The sequence below is a fragment of the Opisthocomus hoazin genome, chromosome 9, assembly GCF_030867145.1.
Source record: "Opisthocomus hoazin isolate bOpiHoa1 chromosome 9, bOpiHoa1.hap1, whole genome shotgun sequence".
In the NCBI taxonomy this organism is placed as follows: domain Eukaryota; kingdom Metazoa; phylum Chordata; class Aves; order Opisthocomiformes; family Opisthocomidae; genus Opisthocomus; species Opisthocomus hoazin.
This window is the reverse complement of record NC_134422.1, coordinates 29,815,469-29,841,170: the sequence shown is the minus strand read 5'-3', so window position 1 is coordinate 29,841,170 and position 25,702 is coordinate 29,815,469. Positions and strand designations below refer to the sequence as shown.

General features: G+C 38.3%; 1 protein-coding gene across 5 annotated transcripts in view; it reads right to left on the bottom strand.

Moving 5' to 3' along the window:
• The window catches only part of PARD3B (par-3 family cell polarity regulator beta), a 433,237-nt gene that overhangs the window by 197,908 nt on the left and 209,627 nt on the right, over positions 1-25,702 (bottom strand). For all 5 annotated transcript variants that reach the window (XM_075430672.1, XM_075430673.1, XM_075430677.1 and 2 more), the window contains exons 9-13: positions 25,211-25,350; positions 24,314-24,442; positions 10,583-10,768; positions 4,109-4,279; positions 959-1,088 (exon numbers count right to left, since the gene is read on the bottom strand). In XM_075430672.1, the coding sequence (XP_075286787.1) occupies positions 959-1,088; positions 4,109-4,279; positions 10,583-10,768; positions 24,314-24,442; positions 25,211-25,350 (756 nt within the window). The remainder of the gene's footprint in view (positions 1-958; positions 1,089-4,108; positions 4,280-10,582; positions 10,769-24,313; positions 24,443-25,210; positions 25,351-25,702) is intronic.

The following is a 25,702-nucleotide window of genomic DNA, read 5'->3' as shown; positions in this document are numbered from 1 at the left end:
GAAGTCAACACAAATATTTACCCCTAAATTATATGGGAGTTTCTCTTGAGGTTTACATATACCAGCTGCTTGGTTTTGGTTAAAAGTGCTCCACACAGTCATCACAGCAGCCTAAGAAATTACTTTTTGTAGGCCACAGAGACTCCCCAGTTGTCCAGGGAAGTGGGAAAAATCATGCATAATTCAACGACATCAAAGAAAATCTTTCTTTCCTACTGGAAGATATTTAAGTATGTGCTTGGCTTGAAGGATAAGAGCACTCTTAAAAGGATAGGGGTCAAGACCATCTCAAATACTTAAATTTTTCAAATCACTATTATCTTGCTGAGTCAGGTGCAAATTGGACAGATAGTACAGCATGCTATCAGAAATAAAAGACAACAGGAAAGTAAGTGGTCTTAAAAGCTCTTATATGCTTGCATATGCTCATACATGTAGGTTTTCTTTGTACAATGTACATCTCATTTTTTTTAATGAGCTCATTAATATCATTCCAATTTGTAAATTAAGGGAATGTTTCTAACCTTTGAACAAAGTTTACCTTTAAGTCTAAAATAAGCAAGCAAGTGTACTTTATGAATATCACACTTTTGTATAAATTCATTTAGCTCGTAACAACCTGGGACATAATCTAAGAACTCAATGCAAAAATCACTGCACTCATTAAAGATATATAGAAAATAAACATTTTGACAACATATATTTTGCACTCATGATTTGTTTTTTATCCAACCTTACGTGTTGGGGCAGCGAGCTAGAAACTGTTACTTAAACTGGAATTTGTGCCAGGAATCTAATTCACAACTTCTGAGTCAGCTCTCCCACCCTCGCTGGATTTTCAAGACTCAGAGTAACACAGTGTGCACTTACTCTAATTAACTGCTTTTCTAGTGGCTGTGGATTTCAAAAAACAAAACACGAAGCACTTTCAGCACAGAGAAGGATAGCTAGAGACTACCTTTTATTCTTTCCTGAGCACTGCACGTTACAAATTGCTGAAGAATCGTATCATTGTGTCGGGAAGTAGCTGTGCAATTATGACTCCTGTCAAAGGCTGATTTTTGAAAGACTCCCTGGTCCGAGCGTTCCTTAGGGAAAAACAGAACCACACATTGTTACAAAAAAATTAAAAGCTCAGCAATGCAGAAGATCAGCCATCACTACAGATAGCGCACAAATACAGCGTAATGTAATGCTCATTGTACACTGGCTTCCTTTCAAATGAGAAACTTGAAAGATATCTTCAAAATTACTCTCTGTTTTTGCTGACCATGAAGTAAGACGATATCCGAGCAGTAATGATCATTAAGAATGACGTATAAAAATGAAGACTGGGGTTTTTTATGACCCACAACTGGCTTCATTCAAATTCTCCATCTGGGAGGGCAGCTTGTGACATTGTCAACACAAGAACACGGGCAATGCCAATGGTATTTTTCTGCCAGCCAGCTGGTTCCCTTCTCTCAGAGACTGAGTGCATATGTTCTGACGATCACACACTAGCGCAGTTTTGCAAGTAAGGAGTTACACCAAACTCCCAAATGCAGGTCTTCTGGCTAGCAGCTAAGCAAACTCCTGTCACACCTCCAGTCAGCTCTTCTTTTGAGACATTCCGCCCCCCGCTACACGCGGTATCGCCTAATTTATTCTCCTGAGCAGTTGCTAAAAAAATAAAAGAGGGGAAAAAAAAAAAAATCGGTTTCTAAAACTGGGACAGACCTAGAAAGACGTTTCTGTACTCTTTCAGGCAAGACAGAAAACCCATACAGGGGAATATTATGGCTAGTTTTCAAAATAACCTTTATAGTTTCTGTGATTTTGTATCTGTTTTTTGAAGGGGGCTCCAACTAGCTTCTATTTTTAAAGTGCATATTCATTATGCCAGCAAATGTTACACTAAATATATCATTCCTTAAATTTCATAGTCACGTCTACAGAAGAAATGCTTGTATCTAACTCATATAATTTCGTTGCGAAATGATGCAAAAGGTTTCACGCATTGGCAAGTAATTACCCACAAACCAACGCGTAAGAAAAGGACAGCATGTTACATCACCTTGCAACCTGCCTTTCAAGCTTAATAGAATAATAAATGATAAAAATAACTTAATAATAAAATAATAAAACTATGATAGAATAACACCACTAAAAAACCAATACAATGTCAAAAAATGCACCTCAGAACACAAATCAGTGCTGGGATGCTCATGGTGACAATATGGCTACAAATGTCGTCTTAGTGGACAGGCAACACATGCAACATTCTCTCCTCCTCCTCAGTGCAGCGTGAGCCATTTGCCAAGGCTATTTTGAATCTCTTTACAGAAACACGCACACCACACAACCACTGTCAATTCTGGTTCTTCTCGTTACTGAAAATTCTTCAGTTTACGTAAGATTCCTTATGTGCAAGGTCCACATTTACTACTTTTTCATGGATACTGCCAGCTAAATTAAGCCTTGCAACATCCAAACTACTGCTGCATTGGAGACTTGTACCCAGTGGGATCAGCAACAACAAATCTGCTTTTCCAGCTCTTTGATAAATGACAAAATCAATAGCCCAACAACTGATCAGCAACCAGCCTAATTAGAGTATTCAGCTTATAAAACATAGCTGTCGTGGAAGACCTCCATTAGTGTCCTGACCAATAAAAACAATAATGCATTTCTAAACGTATTCTCCTTCTACCAAGCTAAGGCACAGTACTCAGGAAGCCGTTCGGGGGAAAGGGAAGAACGGGCAACAGCCCATTTCTGCCATGGTCTCCAGACTCAAATAGAATTACAATTGAACCTAAAGACTACCCTATAAAAATTAATTCCTGTCTAAAGTGAATTTGATTCAATCAAGACCACGTTATGCATTCTTCATAGGGCATGAGTCAAGATTATTTACCTCTTTCATACATCTGGATATCATACAGAACTATACCATAAACTATAAAAAGCAGCATCATACTTTTGTTAGGTCAGTCTGGAGTCTGGAAGATATTTAAAAAAATCTTGGCTTCTGTTAAATGAAAAAAACTTGTAGGATGGGCTTTATTTGAAGGTGAGCTATCTTTCTTATGTCAGAAGCATGCACAATAAACATTAACACATACTTTATAACTCTTCCTTACAGCACAGTGCTATGTCACATAGAAATGGAAAGCAAAATTGTGTTTTCCTCTAACATATTCCAGAATTGCTAATGAGTATTTTTCATATTTTTCTGGCACAATCGACATCATTGAAGCTTTTGCAAAGTGTCCTCCCAACAAAGTTAGAGCATAATGTTTGGTAAGTAATATACTTCTAAATCTATTTCTCAATCAACCAGTGATCATAGTAAATCAAATAGAAAATTATCACGAAAACATTAAGAGTTAATTATACTAAATGATACCTGTATTCTCTTCTCCCCTCTGATATTTTATGCAAATACATCCACAAACATGATTGTTCTTAACATTTTAAAATGTTCCAGCAATGCTTATTAAAGAAGCAGCTTGAAATCATCTCTTGGAATTCTATAATAGGATTTACTACAACCTTTTATACCACAAATCCACTTCTATGTATTTTTATTTTAAGGAACTGTAGAGATGTTGAAAAACTATTAAAACATTTATTCAAGGGTCAAAATTCAAACTGGGGCAAGTAGTAAGGGCAGCCAGTATACATACATACATACATATTATCTATGTAAACGTGAAAATAGAGTGTGCATATGTGCATGCATGCATACATGAAAGACAGGGAGCAAGAGAGATCATAACACCAATCCTTTTCTAAATAAGAGGCCATTGGCAAACATCAATTTATATGAGGTCTAGAAAACACAACCATTAAAATCTCTTTATTCTCTTATTTTGTTACCTTACTGAAACAAGTTTTATGGTAATCAACTCAGAAACCCATCCTGAAGGGGTGGCCTTCATCTGGTCAGGCAAAGTAAAATGTTAATTCCTTGAATTCCTGTGTGAATCCTGACCCCAGGAAGTCACGAATTCATTCTGCCAGGAAGAGCTCTCTGTGACCAACACTTTAGCCATCATCTCTTGTGTGCAAAAACATTGGGACTGGAAAGACATTTATCTAATAAATGCATTTACTGCTTCACCTCTGTCTGCACCTCTAGTCTCCGGAGAACTACCAGCTGGATCCTCCCACGAATGTTCCCCTCCATGGACATGGAGCGCCTCAGTGTTTCCATAGCCTCATGATTCGACTTGCCCAGAAGCGACTCCCCATTTACCGCAACAAGCTGATCATTTACTCGCAAACGACCATCCTACAAGCAAAAAAGAAAACCAATATTTTTTTAAAAAACAAATAATTATTAGGCAGAGGTGCTACATATAGGAAAGCAAGATGCAGACAACGAGGCATTCCTTTCTAAAATTCAAGAAACAAGAGATTAAATAGTGCCCGGTCTTTAAAAAGAAAAATCTTAGTGTCCATTAATTGACCATTTTTTTTCCCTCCATTTACTACATTTTGCAAAAAGTTCATAGGGCAATTACAAACATAGAAGCGCATGCACACGCTGCTGTTTTTCCTACATATACAGCTTAATTTGCATCAGTTCTCAAAAGGAAGCAGGAAAACGAGCTTTTGGTTAGTTAAAAGCACTCGCACCATACCTGTTAGTATCTGCAGTGCAATGGCAAAGGAGTACTGCAACATATTTTCCATGCATTATTATCTGCTATCATGGTGTGGTAAGAAACAGCTCCAAAAATTTTGTCTTATAGTGTCACTAGTGTCTGTCTTGTCACAATTACCATGCCACCATATGGGGTAGTCTTCTCACCTCAGAATGGTCATTAAGACTTTAGCATCCTCATCTTAATTAATGCTATCCATGTATTTTAACATCCAAACTTGCTGCCTAAACCAAAATTAGGGTTGAGCCATATCAAGTAGCCTATGCTTTGAAAAAACTAATTCAGTTTCACTGCCAAGGTTAACTGACATTTGTGGGTGTCAAAATTGTGGACACTGCGAGTGATTTAGGAGTCTTATTGCTGTTGTCATTATTATCTGTGATTTATTTCTTTTCATAAAAGCATGTGCCATGGACTTATCTCTCTTTAACAAGAAAACAAGGTCTATTTAATTAAGAGACAAGAGTTTCTTTTAAAACCTGTCAAGTTCACAATTACCAAGTTGGCATCAGACCTCAAGGAAGAGAGAGTAAGAAACTGAAGACATCCAATGTAGATGGGCAGCAAAGAAAAAACAGCAGGAAAAGCACTTGCATAGAAATAACATTGCGTGGTTAAAACGAATCTGATTCATTCATAGGCTCATTACACGCTCTTCACAAGGCGCTCCTCTCAACTGTTTAAGTATTTCACAAATCTGAGTAATTACAAACATATATACTCTCTGATTTTTATTTTTTTATCACTAAAGCATTCAATTAACAATCCAGCAGTCACTGCCAATTCTAAGTCATTTGTGCTCAAGTGAGTTACAGTAGCTGTGACAAACCCAGCTTTCTTAAGTGTTATTTTTGTTGGAACTGGGTATCGTCGTCACCGCAGCAGAGTATGAACTGCCACAGAGCTGAAGAAGAACAACATATACCAGAATCCAAATTAAACTGGGAGGGACAAGGGGATGGAAAGATAGAATGAGGAGATGAGTCACTCAGTGAGAGAAAATGAAGAGAAGTAAAACTTTTCTGGGGAGGGTATGGGAATGGAGTGTAAGAAACAGCTATGCCATTTGGAAAAGATACTGAAACCTCTCCCACCTCTCTGCTGCATATTTCATGCCAACATAAATTTACATACAGCCAAAGTCAATAGCTTAACCTCGCCCTTTCTCTACACAGAAAATGATGCCATCACACATGCTAAAGTTTAGGGAGAGAAGAGTTAAAGTTCTTGAACAGGGAGATTTATTATTTGCACATGTTGTAATTCCTTTGTGTTCTGTCAAAATTTGCTGAAATCAGTGGAGCCATTCACAGCAACAGGAGTTTAAGGAAAAAAGGTTTTGTTTTTTTGTGAGTTTCTGTAAGAGTTTGAAAATTTTACAGGTCCTCATATCCTCCTGTTGTTGTCCCACACATTCTTGGATTACTTTTTTTCCTTTCTGTGGATAAATAGCCATGTGTAAGTGTGTGTTACAGCTTCTTACTCAAGTACATACAAATGCACTGCCAAACGCATCTTCTCATTACCACATCTGTTGACTAAACAACTGTCCTGAACACAATGCGTATTTTTAAATGAATCACTGCAGCCTCAGAAAGCTCCAAACTGGCCTGATTTTTGATTTGCCTTGTAATACTTTTCTACGAAAGTTTGTATTTATTTCTTTATATTTTAATAACGTCAGTTCTTAAAGAACTTCTTTCGATGCATATCCCTTCTTCCCACTCTGTTACGCTCCACTTAAATGCAAAATACAACTTGAATACAGCACTTGAACTACGATTGGAGAAAAGAGGTGTTCACACTTCATAAATGCTGATCAACCACACTTGCTAGGTCACTTGTACAAAGTAGGCTGGAAGACAGGTGAACACTGTTTTCTCACATGCTCAGGTAGAAGTTATTTCACAGAAAAATCTTTTTGCTATTTTAAAGACTGAGAAAAAAAAAAAAAATCCCAATATCTAAACAGTTTCCAAACACAGATTTTCACATCACTGGTGTTACGGCCTGGTTTAGAAGCCTGAACTGCAAGACAATCTGCTTGGCTCAAAACAAGCTAAATGTTGTTTTAACACGTTTTTTCTTTCATCTCTATAAGGTAGGTTTCTTTGTGGCTTCTGAGTAGAAAAACAACATTTGGTATTTCAGCAAAACAGTTTTCAAATGCCATCTCTAAAACTGCAAGTAAGCTATTCTAATAAAGGGTGAAGTTACTGTTCCCTTGCTTAGTCAAAAAATGTAGGGTTTTTCTTATGGAGACTCACAGCAAGGGGTAGAACCTACCCCCACGTGGCTACCATATTCAGTCAGCCAGCCACAAGAGACTCAGGCTCTTTATAGTAGAGAAGGGAAATACAATGCCATGTTCTTCATGGACTTATGTTTTTAATCGAAGCACATCTAGTTGCTATCCTTCTCACATCAATGACACCTCTCAGAAGGAATTCCTTGATGGCATTTATCAGAATCTTCCAATTTCCCCACCCACAGAACACAACAAGCAATGTTTACTGCAACGGCACTCAGAAGCCCCAAGGAGGTTCAAGCTACACCATGTTTGTCTGGAACAAATGCACACATAGAAAATATTCTATTATTTCTAATAACGGCTCTGCTGCATTTCAGCTGCAGTAGACAGCATAGACAGCAAGTACCTGAACATCAGGAATGCATCACAAGTGAAAAGCCAACGTGTCTTGAGATGAACAAGGCTGAAATCCCTGAAGTTATGGGGAAAGATGATGCATTTAAACTCAGTCCAACAGTAGTTTTCCTCACATGAAAGGTTCTGCGTAATTACAAATATCAAGTATTCTAACAATCTCTTTATCTTAGGGATGATAAAAAATAGACATTTCAAAAATTACAAAAGAAGGTTAGGAAGGGACATAATGGTTCAATCAGCAAAAGTAACCACTTCTATTCCTATAGGATATAGTGTTAGAATACCAACTAAGAACATGACGGCATTTTTACTTCACTTGTTTTTGTAACAATAAATAAGCACTGGGTTCTACTGTAGCACATATGACAAGATGAATTGATATTTTCTAAAGTCTGTAGCTAGGACAAAAAAAAAATCATAAAGTATAGAATTAAAGACTTTGATTTTCTCTTTTTTTTGGGAGGTGTGGGATTTGTTGTTTTTTGTGCTGTGGTGGGCTTTTTTGTTTTGTGGTGTTTTTTGGGTGTTTTCTTTGTTTTTTTTTTTTTTTACAACAGTTCTTTGCAATGCCACTAACACATCAGAGCTAGATTAACATGTTAGCATCTCAAAAAACACTAAAAAAATGTTGGCCTCTCTTCAGACCAGTAACAGATAACAGTAACCAATCAAAATTGTCTGCATCTCATATATAACTCTTCATTCTAAAAAACACACTGGTGAAAGAAATTTAATATATCAGAACCTTTATTCAACATTTGAAGGACTGAGCATTTACTTCAGCAGTGAAACAAATGTGTTGAAGTTCAATGTATTACGTGACTTCTTTGGAACAAGTGGTGATTACATAGACAAGGGGATAAAACTCCTCCTTATGATATCACAAAATCAGAACAAATTTTGAACTCTTAATGCAGAAGTGAGAAATAGTGAGAGAATTCTCATGTCAATGAGCATTATGATTTACTCATGTGATGGCTTCCCAAGAAAACTCTGTACACTTAAAAGCACATGCACATGTCTAAATCCATAATACTCCGTTTCAGAGAGTTCCAATGAATAGCATGCGAAAACGCTCTGGACAACTACCAGCTGGAAAGAAAGGCTTTTTATTTAAAAACTTGGTACAAGACGACATTTAAAATAAGGACAATAAGGACATCTTTAAATATTTATGCACAAATATGCTCAACCCTTTTTAACGTGATACCAGAAATTTTATTAATGGTTAATACCCACTGATTATGTTTTGTTCTATATAAAGGTCATTAGACAGGAGAAGGACAGCTGTTCTCCATGCATATGCAACAGCAAACTGATTCTTAAGACACTGCCAAAATGACTGCATTCTGTGAGTGCTTGCATAGAACACATAGGGAAGACTCTCTGAACAGTTCTGGTTGAAGCGAGAGCCTCAGCTACCACCTCATTTGGTCTGGAGCCTACACTCAGATCTATTACTACACAGTTCTAATTGATGAAAGGGTTATAACGGGGTAGAACAGAGCATAGCTCACAGGACCACAAGTTATCACAAGGCAAAATAATCTTCTGGTCATGGTGACTAACCATGCCAGTTGACCATTTACTGAGGTGCGAGCACAGAAGTCCTGCTTTATTAGTCTGCAGACCCCTCAAGTCAAAATTAACTGCTCTGGAGTAACTATGGGAGAACAGAGAGTAGTAAACATACAGAGCTAGAAAGAGTTGTCATATTTGTCTATGATGCAACAAGTCAGGTAGCCAGCCCACTAACGCTACTGGAACATGGCTCCACAAGCTTTGCTACTCAAAACAATGAGTTTAAATTCATGGCAATATACACTGTCACTGTGACTGGTGTGGACAATTACTGAGGGAACACAGAGCTGGCAAAGCAAGAAGGGCAGCCTCATTTTCACAGTAAAATGAGCTGTACTCTGCAGCAGACATGCACACAAATTGAGTTTATCCAGTCCTAATTTGGCCAACCATGCCTTAACTAATTTCTGATATACACCAAATAGATGAACTTACTCACTTGTCATTTAGCCCCGAATTAACTACAGACAGTATTCTGAACTGGATGTACCAGGCTCAGTTACACTTGAGAAGATTCAAGCTTTGAAGTAACTGTGGGACTAGGACAGATAAATAATAGAAGTGGGTAAGTATTAAACATTCAAATCAAAGCTGAATCCCTGATTATTGCTATTTACCAGCTGCTGTAAATAGATGATCTTGAAAGTTTTAATGCTGTGAATTGTCTTACTCAGCAGGCTGATGTCAGTAGAGGAATTTACATACACTGAATTAAAAGATATTTTTACAGAACAGAGAACTGCGGGGAATTGCTGAGAAAACACGAGAAAAAAATTACATTATGGATTCACAAGTTAAACATACTAGCCCTGAAAGATTAAGACTTTTGTTTCTAATTTCAAGAAAGTTAGCTTTTTCAAGTTTTATTTGGGAAAAAAATGCAGTCAACAGACTTCCTAAAGATTGGAAAAGAATTCAAATACTTTTTAATCATAAAGATGTACAACACTCCTTGTACTGTCCTTAGAGGGAGCTGAACAATTCATTATACTGTCATTTACCAATTTAATATTACCAAGTCAATCCACCTCAGGAACAACTGGTAACTTCTGCACAATTGATGTCAGGCTCAGCCAAGTTGCATTTTTACTACAATGATAAAAAATATTTTGACTAAAAAAAAGGAAAGAAAAATATGAGCTAACTTTTTATTTACAACATAAATTAAACACATAATCCTTAACCTCACAGAATTATCAATTTCTAATTTTTGTATAGTTTGTCTTCTGATTGTTTTTTATGGTTCTGTCTGAATGACTTTGGGAGGACCAAAAGCAATGCAGATAAGACAATAAATACAGACATCTAACTTTTCTGTCCCTGAGCCTAGCAGGACACAAACTTTCCAGTGCACTTCTGTGGGCTGTGGGGAAGCTGGAAGGCAGCCTCTCCTCGCACCCAAACACCCTCAGCCTTCTCCCCTTCCCCATTTCCTGCAGCATCCAAATGCCTCCCCGCCCCCTCCAAGGTTTCCACCAATTCACTTCCCTTGTGGTAAATCCTACCACACACGACACCAGATTCTTGGGACAAAACATTAGCAGATATGCAGTTCACCTAAAAGAATGAGTGACAAAAAAGTATTTGTTCCTAGAACGCTTATCAAGTGAGATTCAGTACTCAACGCAGAACGGTCAGAATTCTAACTCAGTTCTCATCTGATGTGTTTCTCCCATACCTTAAAAGCAGCACCTCCATGAATAATGGATTTAATGAAAATCCCAAGATCAGCTCCAGTCTCCCGAGATTTGTTGCCTTTTAAGCTCACACCAAGTCCAGCAGAGCCAGAATCATTCAGAGGAATCTCGAAGGTCAGCTGCTCTGTGGTTTCTGGAGAAAGAATACTGCAGTTTGGCTCTCCTTTCTGTTGGGAGAAAACAAGGATGAAAACATGGGTGAAAAGGGGGCAAAGACAACGCATAGACTAGTTGTATCCACAGGTTCATATGAGAAGTAGTCCTCTTTTCCAGAAAGTAGCTTGAAGCAGCAGCTTTATAACCAACAATGCATTTAGCTGACATTGTCACACGATCTGGCTTAAAATGTTATTTTAAGTGATACCTAGGAATATGCCTAAATAGAAGATAAAATAGCTCAGTTCCACGTGATATAAAACTGACGTTGCAGCAGAATATAAGAAAAGACATTTATTTTAAACACAGCTGCATTAAAAATGTAAGCCATAAAACTCAACATCTTTACAGGCAGCTCACAAACTGTAATGACAGTTGTTCTGTTAAATCCCATTCCCCTCTGAAAATCAAGTTTCATCCTTAAAAAAATTATCCTTCCCTTAAGCCTGCCTACAGAAGGAGGCTGGTGTAACAGAAGTGAAGGTGAAAATTGAAAACACAGTAACTTATTCTGCACTAACTCCCTTTGTATGTCCTTTTATCCCATAGAGGTTTGGAGTTGTTTTCCTTCTGGTATAGGTCGATCCCAAAATGTTTCCTAAATTAGACTGCTGTTTACAAGACTGTCAAGTATCCATAGCTAGGGAAGATCAGAAAGAACTGTCTTTTACTGCATGCTGTGTGTCTGCAGTTTTGTAGGGTTGTATGTTGTTGGAGGGCTTTTGTTTGTCTGTTTCTTCTAAAGCAGATTAGATTCATGAAATTAAACAAAATCAAATTTTATCCTGAAATACTCATACTGGCACTCTACAGAAATAAAACGGGGACAAGCAGACCTATGATGGTGTAAAGTAGCCACGGAAGGTATTAATGGAAAAGACCTTATGCACAACATCCAATTTTATTCCATTCCTCCTTGTCCATGTAACTCTAAGACAATTAATTAGTTTATGCTTCTGGTCATTTGGACATTTTCTATTCTTTGTAACAGCAGTGTTGAAAAATTAATAGGGAAAAACCTATGAAAACAAAATACACAGAAGAGTACAAGTTGAAAAAAATGACTGAGGGCTGCTTTCAAGGGTGTCAAAGTCTTATGTTATATTATCAAGTAGAGGCCACACGCAGGGAGTGGAGTTGCTGGGCCAGTCTGCCTTTTAGCTAATGAAGGCTCGTTTCCAGGGCCTAAACTGCAGTACATACACCCTACATACAGGCATATCAATGCCACGGTCAGCAAAGGTGCCAGCGGTACAGATGTCTTCTCAGCAGCCAGAGTAGTCCCATATATTCATCTATTGTGCTGTCCAATCAACAAGAAATACAATCACAGAACAAAGAGCAGAAAGTAAAATCCTGAAGCAACAAAAAGTTAGAAACAGTAACCTCTAAATATACTTTCACTTATTTCAGATGCCCGTTCACTGATGAGAAGCAGCTACTGGCTAGAGAGGAATCACGTGAGCCAGAGCCAGGATTATAAACCTCAACCCCAATATGCACCACACTCAAATTCTTCCTGGAACGTAACTACATGATATTAAGTCAACACAACTGGACTAACTGCCAAATATAAAAATGACATAGCACCAACACTGACAATTGTCTTGATGCCAGCACCCATCTCCAGTACCTGTGCTACATATTTGTGCTTCTGTCTTTGCTCACAAGTAGACCATTCTTGGTTACAAATCTGTCACTTCTATTTTTTAGCGGTGGATATAAAGACATCCTGAACACAACTTCTCCAAAACCTACAAATTCATACTTACTACTACGAGCAATACAGAATGGTAATTTGTAAACACTCCTGCTCCAACTTCCTCCAAAAGAATCAGTGTAAGGAAAAAACCCACTACTACCGGCCTTCTAACATAAGCATTTTGCATTTAACGTTCTCAAGGATTTAGAGGAAAGATTCTCTGCCCAATCTCGTTTTTCAAACTGCACATACTCTCATCAGCCAATTCGGAACTCTCTGATCAGAATTCTACTCAAATGGCACATCCCAACAATATCTGAATAGAAGAAGTTTTTCTCAAGGTCCCAGACAGGTGATGTCTCCTGCAGCCCTTCAGGACAGTCTATTTTGTATCACTTTTTCATGGTCTCCTCGGCAAGCAGTTCCTGTCTGCTGCTGCCATTCTTCCACTTTAATCCATGACACCTGCACCAGACTCTTGCCCCTTCTGTACGTCAATACTGTGGTTTTGTCTTTCCCAATACCATAAGGAAAACAGTGAGGAGGGTTGCTATCACAGGACATAAAAGTTCTCAGTGCCCATGCCTGCCTTCACCAGAGCAGTCACAAATCCCTTTATAATGTTACCTCAGCATGAACTTTGTCTTCATATAAAACTGAATTTGGTCACATTAAGATCAATTTTTAACAGGGATGGCTGAAGGTAAGCCCTGGCACAAAGGCTATTATTCTGAAAAAAAACCTTCAAGGAAATGGTGAGACAGTATTTTTGTTGAGAAAAAATTATAGGGTTTTTTTGTTAGCTTCTTTCTCAGGAGCATCTTACCTGTTTCACTTTAAGCTCCAAGATGTACATTAATTTCAGGCTATGGACTTCACGCGTTTGTTAACACAAACTTGTAAAATACCAAAGACAACAGGATCTATAGATGCCCCTCGAGCCAATACAAGGAAATAAACAAGGCAGATGAGCCTGCTTGAATTCGAGTCAAGCGCTCTGATCAATACCATTCTCATTTGTACTCCTGCCCCTGTCGCTGACGCACCCGTGGCACTGCTGACACGGCGCAGCCCCCCCGCCGTGCCCAAGGCCTTGGCAGCGTTGGGAGCAGCAGTGGCTGTAGGAGGCAGAATGCAGTCCCCTGGACCGCAGAACAGGCACAGGCTCTGTAGCAGCACTGTGCTCAGCTCTAGGCTTCAAGAAACAAGCTGGATGGACTCCAGAGGACAGCAATCTAACAATCTTGTTCAACATTGCAAAAACCTGAAAGGGGACATAACAATAGTCTTCAAGACACTTTATAGTAGCATTTTACCCCTTTTTCTTTGCAGGTGATTTCTGACATCAGAATTTCACTTAAACAAGCAGGCAAGGAAATGTCAGTGAGTCTCAAAGAAAATCTTTGCCTTCGATATCTCGGAAAAAAGACTGACTAGGTGGTCACTAGAACTCTCCCACTACAAACTTACCAAGATAACAACAATATTACGCATTATTCTTCAGTATAACTTCATCCAGATTTAGATTCTGATACAACTAAATTGCTAAAAGCAGAGTAATAGAAACAAGTAACAGAATTGTTCAATGCTTTATAACAACTCCCAACTTCCTTTAACATAACTATGCCATGCATTAGCTCTTGCTAAGTAACCTACCCGACCACTGTCTGCAGGCCTAGATGTGTCACCTATCAAACATTAAGAGGTATTCAGCAGGACACAAGACAAGTACAGTCAATTTTTGTCAGTATTTTGTTTCCTCTGCTTTCCATAGTACCTAATCTGGAATCCGTACCATTTGACTACCATTTTCCTTGCAACAATTCTCTGGGAAACAGATCATTTCATCATACAAAAACCTTAGTAAATTTAATTTAAGTTTAAAAACCAGCTGCTTTTACCTGTTACTGGAGAACTCTCTAACCTTCCTTAAAGTCCTTCACAACTGTTTCTTGTTCAACATAGTCAAATTATCCTAAATATCTCTCCTTCTCATAATTTATATTCACCTTTACCCTAAGATACAGCAAAAGTTGATTTAAAAATAATGCTGACTTTTATTTAATAGTACTATCAAAAATTTCTTACCCATGAGGGAGGGTGAATGACATTTCAACGATTTCACAGGGATGGGTAAAAGGAAAGGAAATGCACATCTACAAATCTATGACAAATTCATCATAAGACCAAGTAAACCCTGTCTTTATTCCCTTAAAATTTTCGTTTGCTACTCATTGTATGGCATCTGATAGTGTAACCAAGGTGATGGAATTGGTTGACCATAAACAGTGCTGTTATGTTCCTGGTACAGCCCGACCCACCTGGACATTAGGTCTGGGAACGGAGGGTCTATTCTCTAGGTAACCATTAACGCTAACCATAGTAGGTAATTGTGGTTTTGTCAAGAGAAAGGATGGAGTGTGGTTCTGTGAAACGGACTGAAGAGACTGACCAGGTTTGCCAAGGTTGCGAGCCTAGTGGACAAAAGGTAATTCCGGCAGGGGCAGATCGCGACCACCGACTCACAGACCCCCTACTCAAGTAATACCACCTACCCAAAAAGGACCAACGGAAGAGGGTAACTGAGTCTGTGCAACAATCTACGTAAGAAGCGAGAAAAGTTTACACCAATCGCCAAAGAGAATAATACTGAATATGCATGAATAAAATAAATATGTATATTTTTGATCTATATAAACTGCACGGAAAAAAAGTATGAGGTATGTACGTTCGGTGGAATTATCCCCCGTGCATCCAGCGCTGGAATAAAGAATGCCTGCCTTTTAACACTACATTGGTGTTACGAGGTTTTATTCATGGATTTTCGGTGACAATAGCAAATGCCTGGTAGTCATCCTACAACATCAAGACTCTTTGGTGCAAATACAAGACTGAAAGCACTTCCTTGTGGGAGAATGAAAGAAGCAGCAAAAAGTAGGAAAAACAGAAAAGAAATAAGAAGGGACGAACAGAACCTAGAAGCTTGATTTCATCCAATACTCACCAAATGGTTTCAAATTATTACCCTGATGATAGTGCTCTTCCCAAGGAATGCCTTTTCACCGATGACCAAAAAGAGCTGGTCCCTGTTCCTAGAATATGCAAGTATGAATATCAAATGCTGCTAGCGACTCACAGACCTGGATTCCCACTGTCTTAATTTCCCTGACTTTGCTAAAACATTATCGCAAGACATCAATACTTTACAACAGAGCAACCACCATCAGCTAAATTATGGTCTGGCAAAGGAAGTCCTCTCCAATGCACTAAACCTTGAATTCCATTAGAAACACTTCCTACCTCAAGATCATCCTAGAGTCTGAATTCATTCAAACACAGAATGAATGAAATGAGCTGCAACACAAATACGTTTCTAGGTCAGGAAAAACTTACAGTTTAATGTTATAAATTAGCCTGTCAACAATCACACTGTGTGTTTTCCACAACAAATGTATCACACCTCAACACTTCAGGAATTAAATGACATCATCTGATTGAAGTTATTCCCTGCTACAGACATAGGTAACTCACTCAACAGTACTATGACAAATGAAAAACCTTCACATGAATCAAAGTCCAGATAGCCAAGCAATGACACCTCAAGATTGCCAGAGCTTTGAGATGACCTGGCCTGTACTTTTCCTTTAAGATAGGTACAATGAAGACAGCAAAAGGGATTTTAAACTCTTAAGTACTAATAAAACAGACTTAAGAGCAAGATAGGTTAAAGTTAAAAAAGAAAAAAAAGGCACTTGAAGTCATCTAAGAGGCAATCTTTCCACTTGCTGTCCAGACTCAGCTGTTTAACAGAATGGAGCAAACAACCAAACAGGTACATTCCTTCACATGGGAAAACAGGACAGGAATATTTTCATCTACCCAGATATCGGCAGGGAGCTCCAGTAAAATCAATTCTAACAATTCTAACATTTACTACATCACCACAAAGTAGACAAAAAAGTCCAGAAGAGTTTATATTAAGGTAAAAGAATGTCGAGTTTGCTAGATTTGAGCGCTGAAAGCTCTAATAATACGTACGAAATAATATTCAGCAATGCAGATGGAAAATATCTATCTAAGAGTCTCAGGATACACTGGATTAATTGATGTTCTGCCAATGACTTTATTTAATTTTTAGAAGCACACCTATATTTCAGGTCTCTGATTTCTTAATTAAAAAGCTATAATAAAGGATTCTTGGAACAATTATATACCAGTAAAGTTTTAGGTTAAGTCTCACCAACAAATTCTCAGTATTTTAAAGAACACATAGAATATATTTTTAGCCTTCTCTTATTCCCACGTCACACAAAAACTGCTCAGTCACCAGTACAAACAGAATTGTAACCTGTGCATAGTATTTTTCCCCCTTCTACTTAGTCTGTGGTTACATCTACTCAATATTGTGTCAATCTTCTGGCTACCATGGGACACCACTTTCAATTAGTCCTTTTATTTACTCTTACAACGCCTGTTCTCATTGACCAAGGCACTTTTGATCTGTGGATTTATGATAATCTAATGCTTATCTCTCTCTGGAAAGGTTGCCTTATTTATCCCTATTGTTCTTCTGCCAAAAGAGAAGCTTACAAAAAAAATTAGCTCCCACTTAAGCCAGGAAGGAAATAGCATTTGTTTAACACAACAAGAGACCTTTCAGTACCTGTCTGATGCCCTTGACCAACACACTACTATGGCCTCTCAATGTGCTGGCTGCCCCTTGCCTGGCTGCTCATTTCTGATAAGAGATGTCAACTCCCTGGAGTGCCATTCAGAGCTGAGAGCAAAAGGCAAGAGACCCAGGAGGGTTACTTTCAAAGGCTTATGAAGGAAATAAGACAGTTACATGCTTTTGCAGTTATTTTCTGCAAAAACCTGTAAAAGTTAAAGAACAGCATTTAAGCTGTGGCACCACATAACTGTTGTTGGCAGAAAAGCTTGAAAAGAAGACACCTCCTTATTTGCACTCTTCTCTGTGTTCTTTCCAAGAGCTTAGCCACAATTAAGAAATACTTTGCTGACAGCTCAGTCATTCACTCACTATAAAATCTACACTGTATTTTGCAATAGACATACAGAAATGCTTTTGAAAATAATACTTAAAGGTAATGCACTGCTGTAATCTTGTCACAATCTAGTAAATAACTGAAGTCATTGCTGTATGTATTCATCTTTAGCTTTTCTGACACATGCTTTCATATTGGCTTCTTTAAAATCATCTGTATTCCCTACTATAATAAAAACTAAATGGCCACTAATGGCACATCCTGCTAAGACAAAAGTGCCAAGAGCAAATCTATGAAGATATATTATACTGTACTTGGATACTTTTTACATTAACACAGTACATCACAAATTTGTGTCATATTAGATAGAATGGTTCTGGTTTGAATTACGTAGAATCTCTGGAACTGTAGCTTCAAAAACTGACAAAATCAGATTCAGCTTTTCACCCAAGGCAGATACATTGCATTTCACAGTTTACCATTTGATGTCACAGGACGCTTCAGAAATGGAGATCCTCCAGTTTGTTTGACATGCCTATTTGAGATCCCATAGCAAGTTTTACCCATGGAAACGGTTTGCCCTTACAAGAGAGTTTTGTAATTCAGTGTGACACTGCTCTTCAACTTTCAAAAATACAGTCTCACTTCACATTTAAGTTACATAACTGTAGGAAACAGGGGGAGAAAAATTAACTAGTTCAGTCCTCAATCATGGTATGCCCCACCATGAAAACACCTATTCTCATCCCACGTATCGGGTTAACCACATGCTTAAGCACCCTACTGAGCTGGAGCCTTATGCAATTAATACACCTTGCCACTTAGATCCTAAAACCTCATCACTCATGACGATAGAAGGCTGCATGGTATTTTCAAGGTGAATTCTGAATTGCTGTTACTGTATACTTTCACAATATATTCCAGGCAAACAGGTCACAACACTGTGATGTACAAATTCATCTCTCTACTTGATTTATTGGTCACTGTTTTAAAGGGATAGTAAACAAAGCAGTAAGCAGCATGTAATTCTTTTATGTCTACTTCAAACACCAAATGCACATGTTTTACATTAAGTCAGCCTAGGAAAACTTTTTTCATGGATTCTAAGGCAGAGAGACTTTTAAAAATTTTCGTACACTATATGGAATAAATCTGGTGACCCCTGTAAATGGCAAGGTATTACAGTTCCAGTAAGATGTAAGAATTGCCCAAATACTTTGGTTTTATTAAACTCAAGTACTGTAAAACTGGAAAAATGCATATAAAATACATGAAGACGCAATTTCTGTTAAGACTCAGACTTTACATGCCTCTGTTCTGATGTATACATACTTCCGATTTCATTGATTGAAGTGAGCTGCCACACAATTTTGGACAATACCAGAGCTGAGACCAACGCTATCAAGTAAACAGTTTTCATTTCCCAGTGCTCGGAGGTAGGGTTCCTGAGTTTAGGAGTTTTGGGCAGTAATCCTGTAAGCAAACACAGTATCTCGTGGTATGAGCAACATCATGCTCTTCTCTCCTTACTTGTCTCCACTCTAACTTTCTGTTTACCAGCAGGCAGAGCACCATCAGAGGTTCTTGCAGCCAGTGAGTGCTGTGGCCAGACCTTTCAGACCACCCTTTCAAGGTTCCTTATATTTGCTGGAAAACAGGAAGAGTGGAATCTGAAAGACATATCATTGCTAGATCATAAAACGTTGAGGGGCTTGACAGAGAAAGCAACAGCAGACCAGACACAAGGTCTCTGCAGCCTCAAGAAGGCTGACTATCAGTATCACATGGAAAATCACAGGAAACAAGTTTGCTGTGTTGGTAGCTATATTGGCACTTCACAGCATTTGAGAGCTCATTCTGCAACTGCAAAATTGTTGGATCTAGTTTAAATACAAAAACCCCTACCACTTCTTAGATACTTGAATTATTCCAGCAATTTATTCCCCTTTGTTGAGTTAGGGAGTCCTACCAAAAGCCCAGATAAATAAAGGGATGCTTTTCAACACATCTTCTGTTCACTGTGACAGGAAAGACCGTCACATTCCTTTCAAACAGTGATCTCTTACTGACTTTTATGACAAGCACAGTAACTAATTAACAAACCTCGGTGCACAGTTTCCAGTACTTTAAGCTGTAACGGACAAGTAACCATCTTCTGAAATACATAATGAAAGCTGAAAACCTTTGAGGGGGCTGCCTACACAATGTGTTCATTCTAAAGAGACACATTTGTGTTGACACAACCTAGACTCAGTTCTCAACTATTCTAGACAAAGAGAACCTACTGCCCAAAATTAAAACATTTTCTTTCAAAAGTTCTTGGAAAAAAACAGGGCTTTAAAAAATCTACGTAGTTTATAAAGTTATTCCAGATGAAAGGTACCACGTGTTTTCACAATATTCTTCTCCATTATGCGGAACAATTCAAGAAATGAATCTTGGGTATGTTATTAAAATCCAATACATGTACCTTTTTTTTTTTCCCCCCATCAGACTCTTCTCCCTTTGTATAGAGATACAATAGAGAATTGGTACTTGCTGAAATCATTTTGCAACGGAAATTATTTGGCCATTTTTGGTTAATTGAGCATTAGAATCACTGGTTTGACCTACAAAAACAGGCACAAAACAAAAAGGAAAACACTTCAGGCAAACAATTAGTTCTCCTTCAGGCACAGAAGTTCAAGGTGGTGGAAGGAATTAACTAGGGGAAGACTGAAACATAGAAATTAACCACATGGTAGGCAGAAAAAATGCTTAATTGAACTTGCCTCTCATCCTGCTTCCTTCTATCCTGTACAGTACATGTGTAAAAAAAGACTCGGAGTTATCAATCGCTACATTACATACACTGTTGTTGTTTTAGCTTTTGTTCTAAAAATGCTGGTTTGTTCCCTTTCCTCCTCCATTCTTCAGTGATCAGTGAATATGCCAAGAAACCATAGAAATAGTGATTACTGTTGTAACTGGTAAGTCAAAGCTATCTTTAAAACAAAAAAATAAAGCATATGCAAAACTTACACTATTTATGTGCTCTAGCTTAAAAAAAAAAAGAAACGAAGTATTTTTGGTGCTATATTATTTCTGGCATTGCAGAACAGGCACTCTCCTCTGCTTACGTGTGTCACATCCACTATCCTGAAGGCTCATGCAAAATAAGAAGCATAAAGAATTGCATAGGGTCATGGTGCAGAATGGGTTATGCGAGAGCTGTTCTCATCCAAGTAGCTTTCCTTGTTTTACCAATGCAGGAATCAAGAAAGGGAAGGGGGAGTAAGTGACCTTTATATCATTATTAAAAGAAATGGCACCTTCAGTTCACACATTTTTGCTGGAGAAAAAACAAGATGCAACAAATACACAAGACCAAAATATTGTATTTTCGAAACACAATAGAATGATAGCCATGGTTTGATGTGTATTGCGTTTACTTTGATAAGAACTGGAAAATCCAAACCTGTTCAGCTAAGCCAGTTTCTCTCTGTAATATTCACCCCATCCTTTAGCAAACAATCAGTGTTACACAGTTTAAAACCCAAATGCACCTTAAAGAATGCACTAATCACCAACCACTCTGTAGACCATGGTAATTAAGTGAATCAAGATCTTCCCCGGAGTTTTGGAATCAGCTCCTTACTCAGCTGCTACAATGTCAACAGCTGGCACAAATTACTGGGAACATTTGGCTAACTGGATAATAAGGAGGACAGCCTGTGGTTGGTCCAAATTCTACTTCACTGATCTGCCTCAATAAAAAAAAAAAAATCTCATTAGATCCTCCTTTACTTTTTTTAAAGCCATAACAACACTACAAAGACTGGGGTTTCTATTTTATTCCCTCATTATGTACAAACAATGTAACCGTACAACTCTCAGATGTTGCATGGGCTAGTGTAACTGAAGCCCCAATTCCCTATAATTTAATAATGCCTGTTTGCAACACTGATTCCTCCTCACCCATACCACATCTCTCTCTTGGCTGGTGTGGTAAAGGTTTGCTACTCTGAATATATTTTTCTACTTGCTAGCAAATTATCAGCACAGATCACAGTAACAAAACCCCAAAACTATGCTCCCATCTAACTTACTGAAAATATTCGAGATGCCAAGGTTTCTCCAAACCACAGCTTTGTTATGAGGCAAAGTCAAATTATATTATTACAGACCCACACAACCAAATGCCACCCACTGTCACTTTGTTACATTTATTTGCTTTGTGCCCTGCAGCTATCAAATTCTTTCCAGAAATCAATGTAGGAACCCAGTTGTAGTGTAGTAACATGCTCAAAAGCAGTTTCGCACACAGTATCTAGTGCGTCCAAGTTCCAAATGCATCTTTACCACAGGAAGCGGTGGGGAACGGCCATGTTTACTAGGCTGTCCTTTTCCTTTCAACAGGTAACAGGGAATCTGAAGAAAACAGCTTCTCAGATTACAGTCCCTGGACAACTGCTCAAATCAAGAACAAGTCTGATGTAAAGCAATTACCCTGTTATGGCCAGGCATTAACAAACCCCCCAGGTATTCAGATAAACTCTGCATGCATGTTACGTAGTCAGAGCATTCAGTTAGAACTGCCCTTGAAAAATATTGGATTATCCACTACCTTTACTTCCAAAACCAAACATTTAAAGTGCTGGATTTTTTTCTCCTCTTTGATCAAAACAGCATTGTAACTTTTGAGGTAGCAGAGGATTAGTCCAATGTAGTATCATGGCTAAAGCTAAAAACAAACAAAAAGCTAAACCAATTTTAATTTCTTTTTTTTAATCTTTGCTGAGACTATTCTCAGACATCCCATGAATTCTAACAAGCATCGTGTTAGTATGAACATCTGGTAGCTTAGTGGTACGGTAACCCACACTTTTGCCAGGAGCTACCGAACAGATGTCACTGAAAGGCTTTTTAATTTAGAAGTGCTGGTTTCATAAAATTATCTAGTGTATTTCAGTAACTCACATTTGTATTATGTTGTACTTGATTGGGATAACAAGAAACACAGAACAGTATTAGAATTCACATATCATCACCGTCATCGTCATAGTGAGGGCCATCACTTGTGCATCATTCTTAGGCAGAGAAAGCAATCTAAGCGAAGGTCAAGCCAGCAGGATAAATGTGGCCACTTCCTGGATTTCAATCATGCCAGTCATAAGTAAGTCACCTTTTGAAAGGTAGTTAATCCTCACTGTAGGGGCTAGAATTCAATAGCAGACAATTGTGGCAGGTAAAAATTATAAATAGCTTTTAGATTCTTCCAGCCTTTTATACCCATACACAGTTACGGTGATTTCCAAGAGAATTTGTACTATGACAGTAAAGAATGATGTACAGTGTTGTTGAAACAGGAGAGAGAAAAGAATAATACATACCTTTTTACAACTACATTTTCCAAGCAATGTGTTTTATAACTTAAAACACCTGCAAGAAAAAACTGTTGATGGGTGGCCTTTTCAAGAAATAAACTCTTACACATAAGAGCTGGTGGAAGAAAAGCAATCCTAAATATAATAGATAACATCGCACTTTCAGACTCGGAAATTTCCCTCCGATCCACAGAGACACTGACTCTACAGCTCAGGGCTTACTGAACAGAGCATTACAATGACTTGACTTCGGTGCATTGGGAATCACTGACAACGAATGCACAATTACAGGGCCGAAAATATTCTAGCATTACCCTCCTTAAAGATTACTCCATACAAAAGGAAAATGAAAACAAAAATAGTTTTCTTAGGACACTTCTCAACTGCACTACTACAGGAAGAAGGGGGCACCAGCCCATGAGAGGAAAGGCTCACATGAGTGAATCTAACTCCCCTCCAGCTTCTTACCCTACCACAGGCAACAGACATCCTCACCTCAACAATGCCCAACTGCTAACAAGCAAACAAGAGGAAAAGTGTTCGCAGGGTATTGTGAAGAAACGTAATGGAGGATTTCTGTAGAAGATCCTTCTAGCAGTCTGAAGTAAAAGGAAAAGCAAGAAGGCAGCATCTTAAGAAAAGAATGAAGGCGGTTTGGGTTTTTAAAGGAGATAAAATGAGACAAAAGCAGGAAATACAGTCCTTCCTTTATCCAGAGAACTTCTTAATGAAAGGTCAAGTATAGCCATCAATCAAGATAAGGAAGAGGCGACCAAAGAGATAACCTTCTTTCAGGGGAAACACGTATGTATCAGATAGCACTTATACACTGATGTAGTCCTCCTCTGTCTATGTGACAGAAAAAGAGAACACAGTTTCATGCCGGTGTTTCAAAAGAAAAAAAGTGAAAATTAAGCACTTGAGATAGAACAAAATCAGACATGCAAGAGCCTGTTAAGTCAAAGACTAGCAGCCAAGGAAAAGCTTGCTTCCAAAATTTGTGAGGATTGCAATGGAATTCTATTCCTCACCACCCCCGCACTTTGGCACCTGGCTTAGGAGATGGACCTCCTTGGGGCAGCCACCCTGACTAGTTTGTTAGTGGTAAGCTGCAGGACTCATTACGTGGACTTTAAGCTTCTGGTTTAAAGTCTGTTGCTTTTCTGCAAGACAATACTCCATTTTCAGTCATGCTTGACCTCACAGTTACAAGATTGATTTATATTCTTCCCTTGTGAGTTATGCTTATGATGTCCTTTTTGGGATGAAAAAATCGCATTGCGTGGAATTGCATCTAAAGTAGATAAAATCAAACATCCATCAAAATCAAATGTAAGTACAAATACTTCTCAAACACAAGCCTTATACAGTTCTCCTTTCCTGGCTTTCTCAGCCAACAACAGTTCATTTCTATTTCTTGGGCCAGTTATAAAACATGAATTTGTTTCAATACCACTCTTCAGGACAAAATAACAAGTTTACCAGCTCTCGAGGTAGAAAGGCCTCCTCCTGACGAGCCACAATCAGACAGACAGTCTCCCCTTGCTTTGTGCTCCTCAGCATAGCTACAAGCTCTTCCTGGGTCCTGCCAGTGATGTCCCGTCCATTCACCTACCAGACACAAAAGAACAGAGGATGTCATATCCGTGAGTATGGCTGTCTGTCATGTTCCCCTCACCTTACACAGGTGTCACTCAGTGACTCAGAGCAAAGAGGAATTAGCTACAGCTCCCACACTGTCTCCCCCCTTGGCCCTGCACAAATCACTTAACCTTTTTTCCCCTCATTTTCACCTTTTGTTAAAGCAGGTCTGTAGTACTTACTCACCTTGCAGGGGGTTTGTGAAGCTTAATTAGTTTGTAAAGCACTTTGAAGATGAAAAGTACAAAAACAAGACCTAAGTATTATTAAAACTGTTTACCTTAAGAGCTTTTTTAAGTTAGTAAGTAGAAATAAGCCATTAAGCTTATTTTGTGACTGTAAGTTTGTGACTGAAAATTTTAAACAGACCAATTTGAGCAAAACTGCCTTAAAATCAGCACTTAACCACCTTGATATTAATCAGAGATTTTTGGACACGGCTGAATAGACAAGACATGTTTTGTTTCTAAACTGATACATTTATCTGCTTTAAGAACCAAGACGTTATCAGATCCCCCTTGTTCAAACATCCCATGGGCCCTTGTGAAAAGCACCTTTTTCCAAATCGTAGTGTTAAATATTCATTGACAACAGTACAAAAGCCATGAGATTTTAAAAAAAAAAACATCAAGAATTTTTATTCCATACGTCAGTAGTATGCATATGGAAATAAATTATTTATACCCAAACCAGCAATCAATACTCAGCAATGCAAACACAACAGATGTTTATCCTAACCTCTAGGATTCTGTCTCCTGACTGCAAACGACCATCTTTTACTGCTGCACCTTTTGGTAAAATGTTCTTCACAAAAATCGGACCAGGACCATGTACTGAAGAGTCTCTGGTAACCACAGTGAAACCAAGTCCTTCTGGACCTAGAAAGGTCAGATAAAGAACTCCTAACACAAATTTCAACAAGCAAATGATGATCATTAAAAGTAAGTAAACAATGTCAGTAACATATCACAGACACTCATTCACATTAGCTCTTAAAAAAAAAAAGCAAACAAAAAGCTGTAAACACGGGCCTGTTTTCTGCATGGTCTAGAGAAGAATTCTATCAATGTCAGAACACATGCTCAAACCCTGCTGCAACAGCTACAGATGGAAATACTTCTGGATAGCCCACCATAACACAAAACAAGTGAGAACTCTCATTTTAAAGCATTTACCTTTTCTCCAGGTGGTTTTAGTATCAGCCTTCGCATCATTGTCAATAGTCTTTGA